The sequence below is a fragment of the Zootermopsis nevadensis genome, unplaced genomic scaffold (genome assembly GCF_977971745.1).
Source record: "Zootermopsis nevadensis isolate Lab colony 2312 unplaced genomic scaffold, Znev_1.0 Znev_ptg000030l, whole genome shotgun sequence".
Lineage (NCBI taxonomy): Eukaryota > Metazoa > Arthropoda > Insecta > Blattodea > Termopsidae > Zootermopsis > Zootermopsis nevadensis.
Window position 1 is genome coordinate 11,577,911 of NW_028259162.1, and position 21,130 is coordinate 11,599,040.

General features: G+C 39.2%; 1 protein-coding gene across 3 annotated transcripts in view; it reads left to right on the plus strand.

The window, feature by feature from the left end:
- Nucleotides 1-21,130, plus strand: part of RhoGEF3 (Rho guanine nucleotide exchange factor 3) — a 417,890-nt gene that overhangs the window by 198,386 nt on the left and 198,374 nt on the right. For all 3 annotated transcript variants that reach the window (XM_087358941.1, XM_087358938.1, XM_087358939.1), the window contains exons 6-7: nucleotides 10,629-12,517; nucleotides 13,442-14,801. In XM_087358941.1, coding sequence (XP_087215067.1) covers nucleotides 10,629-12,517; nucleotides 13,442-14,801 — 3,249 coding nt within the window. The remainder of the gene's footprint in view (nucleotides 1-10,628; nucleotides 12,518-13,441; nucleotides 14,802-21,130) is intronic.

Consider the following 21,130-nt stretch of genomic DNA (forward strand, 5'->3'; position numbering starts at 1 on the left):
TCTTTTATGTGTTGTCATGTTCCATGAATGGCTTCAATATAACTAATACTCCATGAAAATGCTGTTTCGAACCGAATACACGCTGGTACAAGTGTAAAATTCCAAAGCCATTTGCTATGTTTCCCGATATTGTGTTCTGTAACACAGTCTGTGTCCCCATTCGTCGTTTATTGTTTCAGCCGTGTGTTGATGTGGTCAGTTCTTTGTTGAGGATTCCGTTAGAACAATGTGTATATAATTATCGTCATTAAACGTATTTGACCTGTCCCGATTCGAATGTAATTTGCAGGAATCTAGTTTAACATTTTTTAAATATAACTATGAAATTTGAGATGAGCGTTTCGAGAACGTATTGTGGTATTTTTGGAAAGCGGATGTATTCACACGTCCATAAATGGCACAACCGCCTTTTTAATATCTTAATATATAAATTATATGAAAGCCATAAAAATTACTGTTTTGAAATTGAGCTAAATTAAATTTAAAACCTCAAGGTCTGTAAAAAAAATTTCGTGATTAATTTTGATAAACGAAATTCTTATTTATTATTCGTAATTTAATAACAGTGAGTAAAATAAAGTATTATAATAAACCAAAGGACCGCCACGATGATCTAGCGGTCAGAACGCTGGCCTTGTAATTCTGGGGTCTCGGGTTCGATTCCCGGCGGTGCCCGAATTTATAACTTGTGTTGGGCAAGGCCGTGATCTAGGCATCACGGAGTTTCCCTCCGGGGGCTTCCCCGGTTTCTCCGTGGCATACCAACAATTACTCCATTCACACAGAAGAAGGCAATGGCAAATCACTTCTGAATCATCTGCCGAGGAAACGGAGCTGTCGTCAGACAGAACACTAAAAATAAAAAAATAAACCAAAACCCAAAAAAATGTTTTCCGGAACTGCGCAATTTCCTTGACAGCAGGACCTCTCTTTTCGTAATGTTTGAATAAATGTTAATTGTGCTGTTACTATTTAGCGGTTATGAATTTGTTCATTATTGATCCTCGTTTTTGTTATAATGCATAACTGATTAGTCTATTGTTCTTGTGTATTTGAAAACGTTTATTTACTATTGATGTTACCAAATATCGAATAGAAAATACCAAATTGTCAGAGAGTGTTAAATGATACGGATGTATGAACCTCTCGTGCTGTTTTAAGGTTCGCACGTTTGGATGTGCAATAATAATAGACCTGTGTTGAAAATAATTCGTTCATGAATTAGATGTAATATGGAAACGAACTTTCAGGAAGAACACGTCTTTGAACAGGACCTTCCCTCTTCGAATGAGAACAGCAAGGTATCAGATAAACGTATGCTACTTCACAATTACGTAATATCTTGACCGACTGAGACAGACACGTGGTCAAAACACTGCAGTAATTAATTCTGAGATATAATTAAGATCCGCTAAAGAGAATTGCTACGCTGTGTTGACAAAGAAGTATTTGACGTCTGACTGCTGCCATGCATGAGAGGATCTTTTGTAAGAAGTGTGCCATGAAGTGTCAAGTCTGTTTAAATACTCTTATTATATTCGGTTCCATAAATTAAATCATTTCGTGTGTTCACGTGCTGTTATATGGGCAGCGAGTACTTTATACGGACGCAAAATGAGGTCACATATGACCATCCATTAACCTTTGTGCATGCTTCAGCTAGCAGACCATTAAACTGGTTCGGAATAAATTTCATATGAAGAACAACATGAAAATTTAAAGTTGCAAAAGTGAATTATTTCCCACGTCTGACAGCATTTATAACTGGGTAACCCCTGAATCGATTTTAATTAAATCTAATATTTGGGGAATTTTGTTAAGCTTTGTCGACACGTTTTGTTTTTGTTAATGTTAGACAGCACTAACGGACGCTTTACATAAATGCCTGTATGAATTTCCTGCGTGAAATGAGAACCAGTGATGGAAAGAAGAATTGTTTGGGAACGGAAAAGAAGTGCTCATGGAATCACGAAATTTCTGGGCCGTGGAACTAAACGCACTGAAAAGCAAAGGAATTTCGTAAAGAATATGATATGTCTACTGTGTGACTGATTTGTCAAAAGTTATAATACATTGTTTTAATTTGTTATTTTTAAACGATTTAAAAAAATTATCAGTGCATTACTGTTAACCATTTGAAGCCGAAGTTCGTCTAAATGTAAATACTATTTAATAATTCAGTTCCTACTGCATAGTAAACATAACGAGTCTCCATTACAAAGATCAGTTGTTTAATGCTGCTTTAGAAAATAATCCCTATTTATTCTGGGCAAAATGCAGTTATTCATTAATAAAGCATTTGCTACATGTAAACACTATTGAGCTTTGAAAGATAAATGTGTAACACACATCGAAAATTTAGTCGTGGGAATATGTAGTAACATGATACAATTAACTCCATGGATCAGAGCTCTTTTTTAAAAGCTAATAGTCGCTTATCTGGTCAGAATTGTGAAAATTTGTCATTGTGTTCACAAGAGATCACCGCTGATTCCTCTTGTGAGATAAATGAATCCAGTCACATCCTCGCATCCGAAATCGTTAAGACTCATTTTATATCGTACCATCTACGTCCATGTTGCTTCTTCTCTTCAGATTTTTTTTTACTAAAAATCATTTACATTTTTTCCATGCGTTTTACATGATCCGCCAATCTCATCGTCCTTGATTTACTCACTCTAATAATATTTGAGGAATAACAACGTACAGTTTTCTTCATCCTGCTGTTTCTTCAACTGTTTTGGGCTCAAATATTGTACTCGATATTCAGTTTTCACATGTCCTTAATTTATGTACTTCCCTTAGGATAAGAGATCATATTTTATGCCCATAGAAAACAATAGATACGATAATGTTTTTATCTTCTCGTCCTTCGCTTGGAGCTGAATTTGACCGAATAGAAACTGGCGCGATATGGGAAGACAAAAGATTCGGAATTAATTAATTTTTCGGTTTTGTCGTGTTTTGAAATAGTGGTATTCGTTCTTACTGCGTGTGGGCGTGTGTTTGCGTGTACATCGTCGTTGAAATGTGAAATGATTTCTCTTCATGATTGCTGTATCTTTATCAATACGTACAGCGGAATCATAACAACACGTTTTAAGTGACAAGCTGTCACGAATGTAAGACCCTTTACTTATTATTTCTGCTTTTCAAATGCATTTATTTATCTGTTCCTCATTTTGTTTACTAAAATGACGTAACAAATGAAGACTGCGATACGTTGTTTATATTTGTATCTTAAACCTTCAGAAGTATTAATCTAAAAACCTTATTCTTTGCATATTTAAAGCTTTTTAAATATTTACGTTCATTAAGATACCATCAATGTTCTTCAGATATACTGTTTCTGCAAACAGTTTAGCAATATTTTATTCGTGCTGACATTAGTTCCTTTTCATTCTGAGTCGTACATACTACAGAGTCAACATGGGTCTGAGGTCTTTTAAATTATCTTCTTGTTCTGTTTGAAATTAACATTTCCATACAATCATTTATCATTGCTGTAGTTCAGCAGAATATAAGAATGCTTTAAAAGGAAATAAGAAAGGAGCGGTGAAGCACCATCTTAAGACATTTCTCTAATGCATATGAGATAAGCTTTTGATACAGACGGCGCTAGAATTTATGAAACTTCTGTCTCTGGCACTTTCATTATGGTAATTACATCCCGTTTTTCATATGAAAAACGGGATGTAATTACTCGGCAGAAAGTATTCCTTAATTTTTGTCAAATTTGAGATTCCCACGTCGGTCAAGGTTGTAATGTTCTGTTGGGTTGTGACGCGGTGTCTTCATCGCCATGTCTGAAGATGAAGACAGTATGTTTCTCCGAAACGTTGGTTATCTACCTATGAGTCCGCACAGCGTCACAACTCGGAATAACAACGTCGTTGAGTTAACAGTTGTTCAACTGGTCGATAAATTTCCCTTTATGCAGCTCGAAGCTTCGTCACTTTAACCCAAAAAATCCCACTGTCTTTAACCTTAGCCATTTACTCCGTTTCACATATTCGTGACTTGTTTTTGTGGCATTTTCAGTTACCTCATATTCGTCTACGTATCACATTCTCTGCATATCATTCTTTCTTCCAGTCCAGTGCTGTTTGTATCGCATCTCACTCTTCTTAGTTTAACCCCTATAAAGTACAGTGGTAATTTATTAGTACCATCTATTTTATAGCTCAGTAGCTGCATTTTTCACACAGGTGTATGTATGGGTTTCATTCTATTCTACGAATACACGGCTATTATTTTCCGAAACAGCATTAAGAAAATGATTGTGTAATGTAGATGCGTTTTGTTATCCTTGATATAGAAACTGAATTTTTAAAAAGTGTTTGGATGAACTTCGTGTTTCACACATATCACATAAGAGTATTAGGAAATATTATTCTAAAATTTCGGACATTAATTTTTCCAACCACTTTACCTTCAATCATTCAAACGTGAGCCAAATTAATGCAGATCATAACTAATACAATGCTGTAGAAGCTTCTTGAGAAGATAATATTACCCTCAGCTAATAAAATTCTCCACATTTTAACAAATCCGAAGGTTCTTCGCCGTTTATAAGAGCGTGATCGTTGCAGAGTACATTATAACACATACTTGAGTTTGTGTGACGATTATTTTCTGTAATAATTTTGAGCAAACACGATAGTATGATTAAATACAAACCATTTATTTAAAATCCATTTAACATCGTACCCAGCTCATGTAAGGCCACATTTCTTATTGGTCTTTTCCCATTACATACTCCAAGCAAAAATTTTATGTGCAGTTCTTGTTTGCCCATGCGTCCTGTCAGTCGCATCCTACTCGATATAATTGTCTGTTCACTACCATGTTAGGAGCTCAGTTTTATGAATCTCTTCGGGATGTAATTTTCGCTTGTGGGATTAATGTCGTTTATAGATTTCCTGTTACGTAATGAAACAAGTGAACGATGACTTTAAAATTGGCAGCATTATTGATTATCGGTGTCTTTTCTAGTTGACATTAAGGCATGTGCCAGGCGGTGCTACTGTTGTAAAATGATACAACAACCGCATTATGTGTTAAAGTAATGCTTTATATTTAAAGGCGATAGTTTTAAAACACATTGAAGGTCCTGTATTTCAGATTTTGCTATAGCTATTTATTATAGGTGAAGACGGGCTCTCTGGAAAATACTTTAGTAACGTTTTAAAATATTCCACTATTATTCCATAACGTTCACTTTCCCTTTTCCGCTGCTGTCTCTCACAGCGTCCTGGATTCGCTGTTATTCCCTAACGTCCATTGTCCCTTTTCCACTGCTTTCTCTCACAGCGTCCTGGATTCGCTGTCATTCCCTAATGTTCACTTTCCCTTTTCAGCTGCTTTCTCTCACAGCGTCCTGGATTCGCTGTTATTCCCTAACGTTCAATTTTCCTTTTCCACTGCTTTCTCTCACAGCGTCCTGAATTCGCTGTTATTCCCTAATGTTCACTGTCCCTTTTCCACTGCTTTCTCTCACAGCGTCCCGGATTCGCTGTTATTCCCTAACGTTCACTTTCCTTTTTCCGCTGCTGTCTCTCACAGCGTCCTAGATTCGTTGTTATTCCCTAACGTTCCACTGCACCTTTTCCACGGCTGTCTGTCCCGGATACCCTTGATACTGACATGAGACTTAGCATGCTGTTCAAAGTTACTCCATCGTTGTTCAGCCACCTCTCAATACCACCTTCTCGCCCAAACTTCCCTAACGTAACTCTACCGTGTGTGATCCTTCAACACTTTAACAGCTTCGTTAATGGAGGATTCTCATCCACGGAACACTTGTGCGACTACAGTCTGGCGATAAACTGAAAATACAATTACGATTTTATATTTATCTACCGTACTACTACTATTCTTGTAACATAGTCAAATGGCTTCGACGTTTAAGAATAGGGCGAATAACAGTTCTTGACCAAATACGGATTCGGGTATCAGGAAATCTAAATGTTATTTGTCTGTAAAGTATAACTCAATTTTGGAAATATTGCGTACACAGGCCCGTGTGCGTAACTATACATAAAAAATAAAATACGTTATGTAATAAGAGTGATTTTACGAACGATAGTCAATTGTCATGATTCATGTTCTGTACATAAAAGTTATTGAACTAACAATAGACTAAGTGTTATAAGTTACGTATTAATAAAAATAATATTTATTACATTACTGTCTGAGATTTGAGGTGCTCAAGGCAGTAAAAGCTTCGATAGTGGTCTTCTGGGTTGTGAGGCTTTGTAGGTGATTTGAAGGTGAAGGCGGTATGTACTTTTCGAGACGTTCGTAGCCACCTACAAGAAGACACGGCATTACAACCAGGGAGACCACAACGGATATGTTACATTTCTGTTACTTGATATTTTTACCACATGTTCTGACATGGATATTTAGTCGCGAAATTTTCATTTTGGCTTAGAATGGTCACTTTAGTTCCGGTGGTGGGTTCTTGTGAAGACGGTATGAAATTTCCGTTCCCGTAAAATGCGAAGATCTTAGCTAGCTGAGCGTACTGCTGGCTTCTAAAGGAGTTACTTATTTAGTAATTAGCAAGTTAGAATCAGGTAGTTTGCAAAGGTTACTTTAATTAAGGGCTCTTATAACTTCTGAGTCCTTTGACATGTTTTTATTATGCTATGTATTTCATTAAGCTAGTGTTAGAATATACGCTTTTATTCATCGTAATTAATTTCAAGTACCACTTTATTTAATTGCCTTAGAACGTCTTTTGAGTGCTGTAACGACTTTTATTAAATCTGATAAACGGCTTTTTGAGGATAACATTACTGTTTAATTTTTGTATTTATCCTTTAATTTAGTCTATAGCTATTACATTTCATTGTTGCCATTTTCAGCCGCTGTTAATTAGGTGTTAATTTTGTCTGAAACCACTGATTGTTATTAGCCCCCTCTAGCGGGCCCATCAAACCAAACTTATCCTTTGGACAGGACTCTAACAATCTTCAATCAACTTCACATCCTCAACTACATATTTATTTAATACTTAATTTAATATATTATTTTCATCTCGAACGCGTTACTCCAAAATTATTTTCGCTTTGTTTACTACGTTTTCAATGGTTTTCCATAGTCCTTTGACTGAAGTTAGGGTACATATCAACTCTAAAGATAGTATATAATTATCAATAGATATTGTCCTCCATCTTAGTCTTTCAGATGTCGTTTTAAAACGTTCTCACAGATCAGCATTTTAAGTAAAGGCTTGCTTTCATAGGAAAGTTGTCTTGTAAAGAAATTAGCCCTTTTGTCGTGTTTACCAAATTGTCGCTCCGTCCGAAGTAATAGACATTATCATCATCTTCTTCTTTTTCTTCTGAACGCATCGGGCGCATTGTCCTGATACGGTTCAGTTAGCAACAACAATTTTGTTTCGTTCTTGTTCTTGGTCGACTAAAAATTCAATTTTCTCGTGATCGATACTGTAGAATTTGTTTTGCTGTACCACTGTCAGTGCTACTTCGGAACTATTGAATCGTTTAATTCTTCCGTGTCAGCTTAGCACGCTTCCGTCCACACAACTCCGAACCAAAGATCAAGATTTTCTTTTAGGATTTACTCTCATTGGCACTTGTTTAATGGCTGTGCTTCTCGCCACGTAGAGTTTTGTGGTATTTCAGAACTTCCCCTTTCTCACACTAATGAAAATGTCGCCTTTGTCAGTGACTGCTTATTAGTCCTGAAGGAATAACGGAGTAACAGGTAAAACTTTGCTCCTGTTCCTACGCAACACGCTAGTCTTGGATGTATAGCTGGCTGTACGAATTCAGGAACGCGGAGTGCGGTCATCTTCACACTCCAGTTGCTTTACCCCAGAGGAAACATCCTCCCAGTTGTCCTAAGATAGATGGCTGAGTGGTCTCCTGAGTCGGTGTCCGTACATGCTGACGAATGCGAAAATCTCTGTCCTGCCAGGTGTACCACTCGTCACAAAAACATTTCCAAGCGCTCTAGCTTGATACTATTTGTCTGAAGTGCGAATGTCTCATAAAACTGCCCCACGATACTGAAGCACTCGAGTTATATAAATTTCGTTTGAAACACGCTGTCCGCATCGTCATGTGTAGTCCACATTTTTAGTTTAATTAGCGTGAACCTCTTAAGTAAGCATAAAAATTATAAAATAGGAACCATGCATCAAGGAGTCCAAACGTGAAGTTTAGAGTACAGAATTTTAACTCATGTGTATGAAATTTTGGATGGAAAGCCTTAAAGGAAGAGATCACTCGATTGACCTAGGCGTAGATGGAAGTTGAATTTTCTGGTCACACAATGCGATGTTATCTTATAATAGTCACGACAACTTACAACTATCGCTTTAACATTCATGACAGTCCTACCACCTTCATTATCACCATTATCTAGGTCACTGTTGACTTCAAATTTAAAAAATTTGAAGTTAAAAAATACGAACACTTGAGGTCTTGGAGATTTCTGACTCAAAACGGCGTGATTTGGCTGATTCATAGGTCACTTAATGATTCTACATCAACTACAAAGCTTGTAGACACGCAAGATTGTGAGTTCATTGAACTGGAATGGACTGTGGAGTAAGAGAGCGAGCATTCGGATGTACTGTACCGAATTTCATGAGAAAAACCACTAAATATTTCAGGGAAACCATAACAATTTTGTCCTCCCCGAGAAAACGTGTTGGAAGCGTTACCATTTGAACACATCTGATGGGTTTCAGCGTGTTTCACTCACGTTCTTCACCGGGAAAACGTAAGAGCTAAGAAACCTTTCTCATTTGTTTGGTTGGCGTATAATTCCCTAGAGTATCTTTAGATGCTGAGTTCACGGAAAGCGACTTAATAGGATTATCTTTCGAAGTAATGCGACGGAAATATGCTGGATGCGCCACTTCAGTACTGAAACTAAAGGGGATATCTTCTTACACCATTCCGAACCAAAATAATTTAGACTGCTGAACAAAATTTGTAGTTTCGAGTCTATATGAACGAGTTAGATTATATTTCAACGTATGTTTTGTACAAGAAAATATTACGGTAATGACAAGGGCTGCGTAAAATATTTCGGATCACAATTACAAGGCGAAATAATTTATTCTCACAAGTAAAATATCTGTGGTTGAGTTATAAGTACTGAATAGAATATCTATAAAGTTATTATAATATTCAATAAAACCTTATCGGGCTACAACGTTTTTAACGCGATGGGAACGTAAAATAAGATGATGCTTTGCAGTTTGCATCGTGCCGACACGTGTTTGTAGTTAAACGAAAATTTAAATCTGTTACTAATAATTCATAGTACGTAGGTTGAGGGTAGAATCTAATGGTGGGATTTTATGAACATGGTTCTTAACCTTTGAGTCACAGTAAAGACTGGGAGTTTTTATCCAGCTGATAAATAATTAGCTTCTCAGGGAGAAATCTGCTCCAGAGATCTCGTTCATTAGACCTTATAATCTCTTTCTGCCGCGTTTCAAGTCGGTAACAGAAAAATCAAACTCCGTTCATTCATGCGGTTTACTTTGAATACGGTCCATGTCTGATCTTAAATAAAGCAGGATTTAAGGGGATCTAAAACAAATTTGTGTTAAATTTCCGTGCTATGACTGCATATAACATCGTCTCTTATTAAATTAAATGCTGTGTTTTATTGGCTGCGAATACTGAATGGTAGAATGATGAAAAATAAGGTATTCGGGAATAAATATGGTGACCCATCTTAAATTTATAGGTTGCCACTTTATTTTTTGTTCTTGTTATCTGAGGATACTTACGGATAACCTGGCAGACGTATTCAAAGTAGGTAATCGCTAGTGTATTTAAGATTTACGTTTATAGAGAGAGCATTTGGATCAGAGACATATATACGCAGTTTATCTTTACGAAAATAGACCGTAAAATGGACGTGCAGTTCTTGTCAGTTATGGCACATATGTTGATCACAACTTTTAATAATTATTCAAGATCGAATTTGATTTAGTTGTAACCATGGCCGCTATAAGGCTCTGATGGGATTTTCGAAAATTGTGATCATCGAGCCCTCTCCTTTTATTTCTATTTTTAATAAATTGACTTACAGCTTGATACCAGTAGGCCTACTGAATGTATTTATATTAACAAAAAATAAAAGGATAGGCAATGTTTGAAAGTAGTGAATCTAGAAAAGAATCTTGGTTTCAAATTATTGTTTTTAAAATATGACATTCAAAAGTGTACACATTCAAATCAGAAGTAATAACTACCAAAAGTTCCAATGCAAAATAAATTACTTTGTCGTAAGTCGGTGTTACCTACTGCCTAGTACTTAAATTGAACTCACCAGTTAAACTAGCTCTTAAAAACTTTTCTACATTCTATAAATAAAAATAATAATATCACTACTTCAAATTTGAAAGGTTTAAAAACGTAGACAAAACTATTTGCGAATATTTTCTTGAGAATTTTGAAATATTTTGTGGGAGTTTAAGCATAAACTATTGGTAATAGCGCGGTGTGGGGGTGGGCTAATAGTTCGGGGGCTGTGGACAGTCACACTCATTAGTCATTTGACAAAGCGGCTTTGGCTGTGGCATCAGTGAAATTTATACTTGCACTGTAACGAGGTGTTTCTACTGACAGGGGTCCTAACGTGTCAGTCCTGCATCTGCGCAGCACGTCGGAGCCCTGGGAGACAGCGACCACGACGGCCTCGCATGGCTCGAGGCCTTCGTCCCGAAGCAGCGTGGCGAGTCACGTGAGCTCCATCCCCACGTTACAAGTCAAGTACGCGGGCAACAGTGCCACACAGTCACGAAACTCAAACTATGCGTCGTTGCCGACTTCTCGTCGCCGGGACACTGGTCCGACCGCCCTCTTCATCGCCGGTAGCATGGCGTCATCCGTTGATCGTGGTACCAACAATGGCAGCTGCAGCCGCGAGTTGTCGCCGGTCCGCTGGTGCGACCGCGAAGTTGATGGCGTCTACCTCGGCCGCTCTGGCTGGGTTCAGGTCCAGCAACGCTCGCTGGATGAAAACCGCAGAGCCAACTATGGCATGCTACACAGTGCTCCCTCTACTGCGCCTGCTGCACCCGTCGGGGGCACACTGCCAGGTCGACGTCCAGGCATCAAGCTCGCGGACTACCATTGCAGCAATAGTGAACCTGGCAAGTTCCCAGAAGCTGTCAAAGTCGAGGAGCAACAGCGACCCGCCTTTCTTCCGCTCCCAATCGGAATCACCCAAGGACGGGAGTTTGAGCATCGCATTAACAGTCGCAGTGCATCGCCGTCCCCTCAAGACCTGGGCTTGTCTGGTGATCCAATGTCGCCACCGTCAGTAACTCCGATTATATCTCCGCCGCCGGCATTCCAGGACCCAAGTCGTAGATACCAGACAGCTCCTCGTCTTCGAACCGGTGCCGGTAAGCATCCATTCCTCCCTCGTTCAAACGCCATTGTGGACAGCGATATTGTCAGCCCACCGCCGTCGCCACCTCCTACTGTAAACTGGAGTACGCTTCCCTCTCCGCGCACAGCGGCGCCCCCGGGTTCCCTGAGAGCGCGTCGGCTCACGCCGTCACCAGTCGACACGCATCAGCAGCAGCCGCTACGAATTCCACAAACTAAGTCTTTGGAGGAAACGACGGGAAGTGGAACTCGCAGGTCGCGGTTCCAAAAGAATGATTCATCGTCGTCATCATCTTCGTCTTTCGGGTTCAGAAGCCTGGACAGCAGCATTAACCCGCGCGCTACCATGCCTCGACTGTCTGAGACAGACTCCTCTGTGGGCGGATACGAGGACGGTGATGAAGAGGAAAACCGCGAGTCATCCTTGAATCTCAGTGCATTCTCAACCATAACAGTCACTAACTCCTCGCCTGACACTCCTGCTGCTGTCTCTGGACTCCAGCCAAAAGAACGGTTTCTTGTTAACGGTGAAAAGATATCGCCATCTTCAGTACGTCACAGGGACTCCATCCGACTCCATCACCAAAACCAGAGATTAGAACACCGCACGCATCCGTTAAGGAAGTCACCAGGTTCCGAAGGAAACAACAAGAAACAAGTTTGGAATAATTCTTCCTCGTCTTCGTCATCTTCGTCGAGTAGCTGCACGGGAAGAACGGGTTTAACACACGCTTTCAGGCGCTCGGTGAGCCATTCGATTGCGAAGCAGCAGCAGCAGCAGCAGCAGCAGCAACAACAACAACAACAACAACAACAGCAGCAGCAGCAGCAAGTACAAGCTGTGATCCGAGTTCCGGAAGCTGTTTCTCACAGCTATGACACGTGGGACGGTAGAAACCGCGTGCGTCGCTCGCGTAGTCTGCAGTTGCCGGAAACGAAGTCTCCCGGAGCCCTGTCACCCGGTAGCCACAGTCACACGGACTGTCAATACTTGCTGGTGAAGCAACACCCACATCACTACTACCTCCAGCAGCAGCAGGTGCCCGCAGAACCGCACCGAGTGGTAGTTAAAATCGGTGGCGAGCCAATGGAAAAACCAAGACGCCCCTTCATACACAGCAGTACGTAATAACGTCTTCAGTCTTTCAGCTGCACGGGAGTTTTTTTAAATGAAAATTAATAATTAGTGGTTCAGTTGCGAGCCTTTATCAGAGCTGCTAATGGAACAGGTTTACGTTAAGAACAAATATCCAAATTAAAAAAATAATCTCTTTCGTGGAAAATAGTTTCTGGGCGTCATGAAACCATGCACGATTAGTCCCAGAAGGGCGTTAAAGTAATGAGAAGATTAACAGTCTAACTTGGTGGTGAAGCAAACGGATGCGGAAATGCATCTAAATCGGTTCCATTCTATTTCAATGGAAACTAACCTGACGATTCGTGACGCTGGTAACGCTGGGATTCATTATCGGACAGCAGTTAATTCTTCCGAAGTTAACGTTTACTTTGCTTACGATTAAGTGTTGACCCTGTTAAGAAATAGTGGAAGTAATTATCACTCCCACGAAGAGTGTTCTGAATAATGAATTTTTTTTACGTGTTCCTTCGTATTCTACTAGGGCGGCGTGTTTGTTTATTAAACATCGACAGTAATGATGGTGATAATAAAAATATATTTGAGCACAACACGTATTAACTGTTCATGTTTAGAAATACTACTGAATGCAAAATTATTTTTAAAAAAATATTTGAGAAAACTGTTTGATTAAATCTCAGCTGAAGGTAATCAGAAGCGGTCTGTTAGTACGCTTAGGACACGTAATAAATAATCAAATTGCTAGTTTTCCCAACTGTTGCAAGGTTTATATTTCGAAGGCTTGTATATCAGCTATCTAGACGTCTAAAATAATTCTTAATAATTTAGTTCTTAGGTGAGTTTATAGGCATAATGATCGACACAGTTCACTACCAGCCACCAGTCTACAAACCTCTGTTTTCTTCTATATGTCTTCACCCATTTTTCCTCTGCGGCTTTGACGTTTTAGGAAAGACGCAGTCGGAGGATAGCCGGTACGAGGACGGAGTGCGCTGGGAGGACGAGGCCCGTGCCGTAACAGATTACTTGCACGGTACTCGGAGCCGCGCTGCCGCCCGTGCGCTTCTCCAAGCACGGTACCACGCCGAACAGGAACAGGAGCGCCGCAGTAAGGAACCTGAGCCGGGCTTCAACATCTTTTTCGTGTCCCGAAACAAGGGCAAGCAACAGCCTCAGCAGCGACAGAGAGTTCTGCAGCGTGGAATCACCACACCCTCCGCCACAACTGTCGCCAGCGTCTTCTGCCCGAACATCAACCCAGATACTTGTGATTTCTGGCCGCACTGTGCTCATCTCGATAGCCTATACCCGCCTTCTGGCCATAGCAAGTCATCAACACCTTCCCCATCTTCCGGACCCAAGTTGCCTACAGCCGCATCTGCAGCCAGTAACATGCGGCTCTCTCAGAGCTACCCCACCACTGCAGTGACTCAAAATCAACGAGGTAGGAACGAACCAAGGCGAAATTACGATAATGACGAAAAGAGCAAGCGAGTGGATGGACCCCGTGGGGGTGGACAATCCACGAGATCATCTCCCGCGTCTCTAGAGCGAGTCGACGAATACGAACTCACGATGCCCAGGAAAAATCAAAGTGGCCTCAATGGTGTCAGCAGTCCATCTGATAGGAAATCTATTCCTTTGGATGCGGAGGACAAGAAACCGAAATGGAGAAACAGTGGGGTTCCGTTTCAATATTCGCAGATTCCTAGACGTCCCGCAAGTTTTGGCACTAATTCTGAAAGAATTAAAGTCGGTTTAGATACCTCATCGTCTACTAACTCCTCCATAGACAGGGACGCCGATCAGTATAAGAGGGATACTGGTTTCAGTGTGGGGATGGGTTCAGGTCTCCGTCAAGCAAACGGTAGTCCAAGCGTTGTGTCTCCTTTGATAGATCTGGTGGAGGATGACTTTGAGAGACAGCTAAGTGTTCCGAGGGAACGTAAAGCGTCTCCCATTGTCAACAGCAGATCGCCTTCCGCAGTCGGAGGAACCTCTTCGTCATCGTCGTCATCCAGTGACGTGTGGGTGACGACGTCAGACCGTACCGTCATGAAGAGTCCGAGAACCCAAAAAAGTTCTGGGACATCCACCCCTTTGGAAGATGCCTCGTCAACAGTAATGTTGATGATTAAGTCACCGGTTGGTGACCACAGCAAGTCAGTGTTAGAACCCCGACCTGGAAGTGCTCCAGCGGAGGTGGTAGAAAATCGAAACAAAGTTATGCTAGAATCCCAGCAGAGGTCTCTGTCGCTGCCCAAGTCGTTTCTGTCAGAACGTGCAGGGGTGAAGACGCCGAAGCAAAGGTAAGCCGCAACTCGACTAATCACCACGTAGTAGTATATGTCAAGCCTGACACAAAAAGGGTAAATGCACTGCAAGGAAAACCTGAGTTTACGCGCATTTCACACAGCCATCTTTAATTTTATGGCCCGTGAAGGTCAATATTAGTTGTTGTCCACATTTGTGTTTAATCAGTCACGAATTCTAAATTGGTGTAGTGAATACATTTTTTAGCAAGCAAAATAAAAAATCAATAACTCATTCACCACACACATCCTACTTATTCACTCGCCCGACAAGATTAAACATTGCTGACACTGTATAAATTTTTATAAAAAATAAATCTACATATAGCAATTAAGATCGTTAAACTATTGCTTGAATGTGTCAGCAATAATCTAAATAAAGAGAAATAGCACTGCAATATTTAATGAACATTTGTATTTTAGATTACCCTTCTTGGATGTATTCACTTTGCACTGGTTAAAATTTTCATATTGGAAAGGAATTAAATTACGAATTATTTGCGTCTTGGAATGTAATTTTTTCAGGAAATAAAATTAATTATATGTAACGATGGCTGTCTTACGGGGTGTTGCGCCGTGAAGTCTGATAGATATCAACCAACGTTTCAGAAGTTCGTACTGCCTCCATTAAAGCACCTCTGAAACGTCGTTATCTATCTACCAGACTGCAGAATGCAACCAGATGACACCCATTTTCTTACTTGTCGCCGTCAGAACAATAAATCTGCATGCTTCATCATTTTCTTTGTTACGTTTCTACGATTATTAGTCGACGTATTGGCTCTTATGGCAAGTATGGCTACTAATATATTATTGTTTCTTTTGTTTTTGTATGATAATTGTAATGAATGAAATCTTGTAGCGCAAAAACCTGTTGCCTTGCTACTACGTGGTCTGTGTTTGCTTTGTAATGCTTGTTACTGTGCCTTTAACATTCATATGATTTATGACGTGTCAGCGGTTGATGTTAGATGGTGTGAATGAAATATCCTGCTAATTAGTCTTTGAACTGGTGGGCCCTGGGCCCCTGCTAGACAGCCGATTCTATTTATTGTTGATATTACATTTCTTACAGCTGGCAAGAGAGTACTTCTCTCTTATGGACATTCTTCTATTACGTAGGAAAACTAAATTGTTTGTGAAGTTTTAAATAAAGGCATAACTGCGTGTCTGCGCGCAGATATCCCTAAATGTTTATCGGAACAAAAACGTTTTGAGTATAGTTTCAGACAAACTTTGGTCGCCTCGCAGGTTTTACGATATATAGAAGAGAGTATTAAAACGTTTTATTCGCTTATTAAGTACCTAGACGCATTGACAGAGCGAACGCGCCAGAATTATTATGCTTTGTGAAGAGTTCGTAACTTGTTAAACGTCAGTTACGTAGGTCGAAATGGCGTGGATAGCAAACGAAATTGTTTATGGCAATAGTTTATTTGGATTTGCTAAAATTATATTAATGTTTTTATTCAAAAACACTTTTGTGATTTGAACTTTTCACGGAGGTGAAGATGATAACGATTATCTGGGTTATAACGCCGTGTGGACATGTAGGTAGATACCAAACTTAACCCTCAATCTGTCCACAATGTAATGTTTTTTTATCCTGTGTCCCGTACGTAATTTTTTCGCTTAATACTTAACTGCATACACAGGTATTTTCGGTCCTCCGTTAGGATCACCTTGTCCCCAGTTTCCGGCAATAGTGTTCTTAAATTTCTAGTTACCGATCGTATTTAGTCAGGTTTTGATAATTAATTGATTTTTACGCATCTATGATATCGTTCGACGATAATTTTATTTAAATATTTTAAAATGTAATGTGAAGATTTTGGCCATCATAAATCTGCACTTATCTCATATACAGTATTTTTTTGTAAACGTTAATACTTTAATCACCGTTACCATTAAAATTTTGATTTCCTATTACCTACTTTGTCCTACAGCGAATCAATACTGCCAGTTTTCTTGAATTTTCTCTTTCTGTGACAGCTTAAATAAGCGACAAGTACAGTTGTATCTAGGTATTGTTTATTAATAACAAGTAGATTTATAAGACTATTTTGTACTTACGTTACGATACTTTGCAGATAATAATTTGTCACGATCAATTAATGAAAATGAGTTAAGACGATATTTTGGTGTATAGGTGTGTTTGTTCCTACACTTTGTATGGAAAATCTCCGAGCTTAAAGGAAAGTATGTGGTGTGTAAATTTAAATTCCTGGAGTAATATTAAACAGATGGCCATATGCCAGTCGAGCGAGTTTTCCCAACTCGCTTTCGGAAAATTTATAACCGATATAAGTTTATGCCTGCAGCTGAAATGTCGGTCGTATGAACAAGCTTAATGAAGGAAGAGTATCTAATTGGCTCGGAAACTTTCCACCAAAACAAGGGAATTTCGGATAATGGCGCTGTTGTCTGAACAGATTTAAGTTATGGAATACACTCAGACGTCTGCATGTTATATTATATTCCTGATAACTCCATACGAGTAGTCAGCCGATTTCTGTCGTGTAAAGGTGACCTTGGTCTGCAGTGACTGGTTCGTCCACATTCTTGCCGCGAATAACTTAAAACTTGCACAAGTTTCAGACGTAGCCAATACGGGTGTATACATAAAAATTCCCCGCCGTCTACCCAGATTGAGTCAGAGAAACGAACTTCTCCATTGAAGTATTTGGTTGTTACGTCTTCCCCACTAAAGTCGAATTAAGTTGCGATGTTGTTTGCCTATAGTTACTCGTGACCCCCAGATGTTCATTTATTTATTTATTTGTTACATTTCTCAGAGAAAATTCATGCCAAACTCGATGACGTGAAGTTTTGTATGCATATGGATCATAAACATAGCAACAAATTTTGTAAGAAAACGTTTCATGCGTTAAAAATTAAAAACGTGTTGAAGACGTTGTGCATGACAAATTAATGGAGTCTTAAACTTGCACTAATAAAAACTGAGGAAATAAATTGGTCAATAATGTGTATGATGACTAGACTCTTCTCCCTGTTATATTTGCTGTAGCCTACAGGTTAAAATTTGAAGCAACGTAGGCGTTATGAGTATTTTGCTGAATTTAAAAGGCATATTCTTGAGACTGCAGAAACCATCTCATGTTTTTTCACGTTGAATTCCTGCATATGTACTTAATACTAGATTAATAGCAGATTAAATTCGGAGAATGCATCTTATAATTTAGTTAAGAATTATTTGTCTTAAGATCTATTGCAAAAAACGTAATTATAAAACATAAAGTCTATGATTTTACCTGTTGATTGCATGGGGTTTAAAGCATTGTTCCTCTTGAAGAAAGGGACATGAGGATGTACGAAAGAAGATTGTTGATCTAGGAAGCAGAAAATAACAAGATACTCGAGGAAATTGAACAACGAGGAGCTTAATAATTTGTACTGTTCAACAAATATAATTAGAGTGATCAAATCAAGGAGGATGAGTTGGGCGTGGGGGAGATTATAAATACGTATACAATTTTCATCGGGAAAACTGAACAGAATATTTAAATCACTTAGGACAGCTACGCCTAAATGCGGATAACAGTAACGAAATGCATCTTCTGGATTTATATGGCCCAGGAAAGATCGGAGTTGGGATATTGTGAACAGGATAATGAATCTTCTGGTTCCATATCTTTAACACCTGACCGACTATTCTCTTAAGAAGGACTTTGCTCCTCGTGTTAGTTATGAGCTTATTACCTTCATGGACCTATAGTTCAGTTCAAAATGTGTCGTCATTTGAAATGAAGAGTAACTGAGCGTAATGCTTCGTATCGATGTTTTTTCTTCTTTTTGTATCTTCTTCTTATCATGTTCGAGACAGAGAATTTACCGCCTTATCCTGGCTCTGAAATACATGTAGATCTGTGGGTGGGCGGATAGGTAATGAGTCTAGTACATGTGTTCCTAGAAAGATAATTGTGTTCTTACACATCGCGCCTTGTATTCTCGTAGAAATTCACCAGGAATTTTCTTGTGAGCTTCTTATTCTTCGCCCTGATGATGGAAGTAGCAAGAACCTCTGAAACGTCAGTAAACTTCTACATGACCAAACTGCGGAGTATCCCAGAAGATATGTATGTTCCTACGTTTTACGGACTGTGTTTGTATGCACATTATATTTATTTCTGTTCGTGGGTGATGCAGACATCAGTGCAGTGTTCATCTGAATGATGTCATCATTCAGAATCAGAATCCATATGAACATTCATGCGTCATGAACGCCTGAAATCACACACATTGGTTTTGTTACAGTGGTTTTACATCAGCCTGATGGAATCTTTTTCCTCTTTTCACTTTTTGTGTTCAAATCGGATAGTCAGAAGTACAATAACACCAACTCATATATTTTGTATTTAATCTGGACTTTTATTAAAACTCTGGGATAGGCCCTGTGTATACACGGTAACAAATAGTAGGCAAAAAAATGTATAAAGCCCCCTAAAGCAAAACCGACGCTGTCCTGAAAACAAATACTGTTCTTCATTTACACACCTCTGTGTAGTGGCCCTTGTCCAGAACCTGGGATTCAATTCCAACAGAGGCCCCGCTAGCAGTTTAAAACTCATTATATTCAGTGGACCTGAGCCCTTGGAGTGGATACTCAGACTGGCGACTGCACAAGTTTAATGTTAACATGACATTTCCGTTTATTATCATCAGTGCACCCGTTAATGTGACTGTTGCTTTGATCTTAAATGTATGAAAGGTACTAGTAGTACCTACAGGTTAGTAAACAAATAGAATTTTTCCGTATTGTTATAATTTCACGTTTCTATAATTAGCGATTTGGTTCTTGTTGGATTTAAGGTTTTTACAGTGGTGAGTCTGAAGATGCCTGTCTTCTGGTTTGTTGCGCCGTATAGTCTGGTAGAAGTTTTCAGACGTTTCAGAGGTCCTTGTTGCCTCCATCATCAGGGCGGTGACACGCATCTACAAGACTATACGGCGCTACAACCCGGAAGACAGTCATCTTCGATTTGATACTTGCAATCGATTGTAGGCTCCGCTGATAATTTTTCATTTAGATCTTTATCTTTATCAGCATAGTTTAAAAGATCATTTAGTTTATGTCAGACACATTACTAATTATTAAATTGGAGAGGTGGATCACAGATACCACACATGTTGAGGTACACTCAATTTTAGACCTCTCAAATTTTACTCACTGCATAGTTTGTATTTTCCTACGTTGTTCTGTATAGGTAGCATTTTGCAATCTGCCGATCCCTCATGCAATGTGTGCTACTGAAAGTTTAACGGATTAATGACATACATACGTCTATATTAAAATAACTTATGGATAAATTAAGAAAAACTTGCAGATAAATCATAACATTTTAAGGTGTCCAGTTTCCGATTTTTCGAGGTTCTAAAATAGTCTACACTAAAAACGTGTGTTTTTAATTGTTAAAGTTATTGTTATTGTTGAGGAGGGATACTGCGAGATAGTGTTTTTAACTGAATCCGCTAACGGGCCCATAAGGTGCTTATACTGGTAGTGGTAAATTTTTATCGACCTACTTGGTTTGTAAACTCTTGGCTCTCATTTTTCTCCATTGTTCGTCTGTTTAGCGTCACATATTCTGCTCGTGATCGATCTCATTACCCTGTTCCTCTGTCTGCAAACCTCTCTCGTCAGTATTTTCCAGCCATGTCTGGCAACATTAGACCTTTGACTACAAAGTTCAAGACTCCAAGCTTAATTAATTTGCTATTATAAATTACTTGAGTTACGGTTAATATAAATGATGACTGGTGATTATACAAAATTACCAGCCGGGAATTATGCATCATCGCCAGTTATTATTCTTAATTATCATTAATTTTACTATAATATATACACAGTTTGGAACAGCCTGTTGAGATATTTGTTATATTATGTTACCATGTTTCATTTGTAATAAATATAGCAAATTTGAGACGAGAATAAAGAAAATCACTGTGTAAGCCGCAGATTAACTATCCTCTTAAAATGTTAAAAGAGTATTTGAAGACCAGACGAACACAAACCAGTTATTGCTCAGTCCCTGCCCGATCGTTGGTTGTTCTGCAACTTGGTGGCGTCTGTTAAAAACATTTGCTTTGTCGACGTCTCCCGGCTTGTCCTTTTTTCTCCCTCTGTAGACTTCTGAATGTCAGTGTCAATAAGTCTAATGCAATGGACATAAATTGATTGAGTTTTTTACTTTTGCGAGCAGACGTTTCCCGATACCTGCAAATGTGAAATACAGTGCTCTAATAGCGATCTGAGAGGGGCATTTTAAATCTCCGAATCCGCCGTCTTTGTTATGTCCTGTAGATAT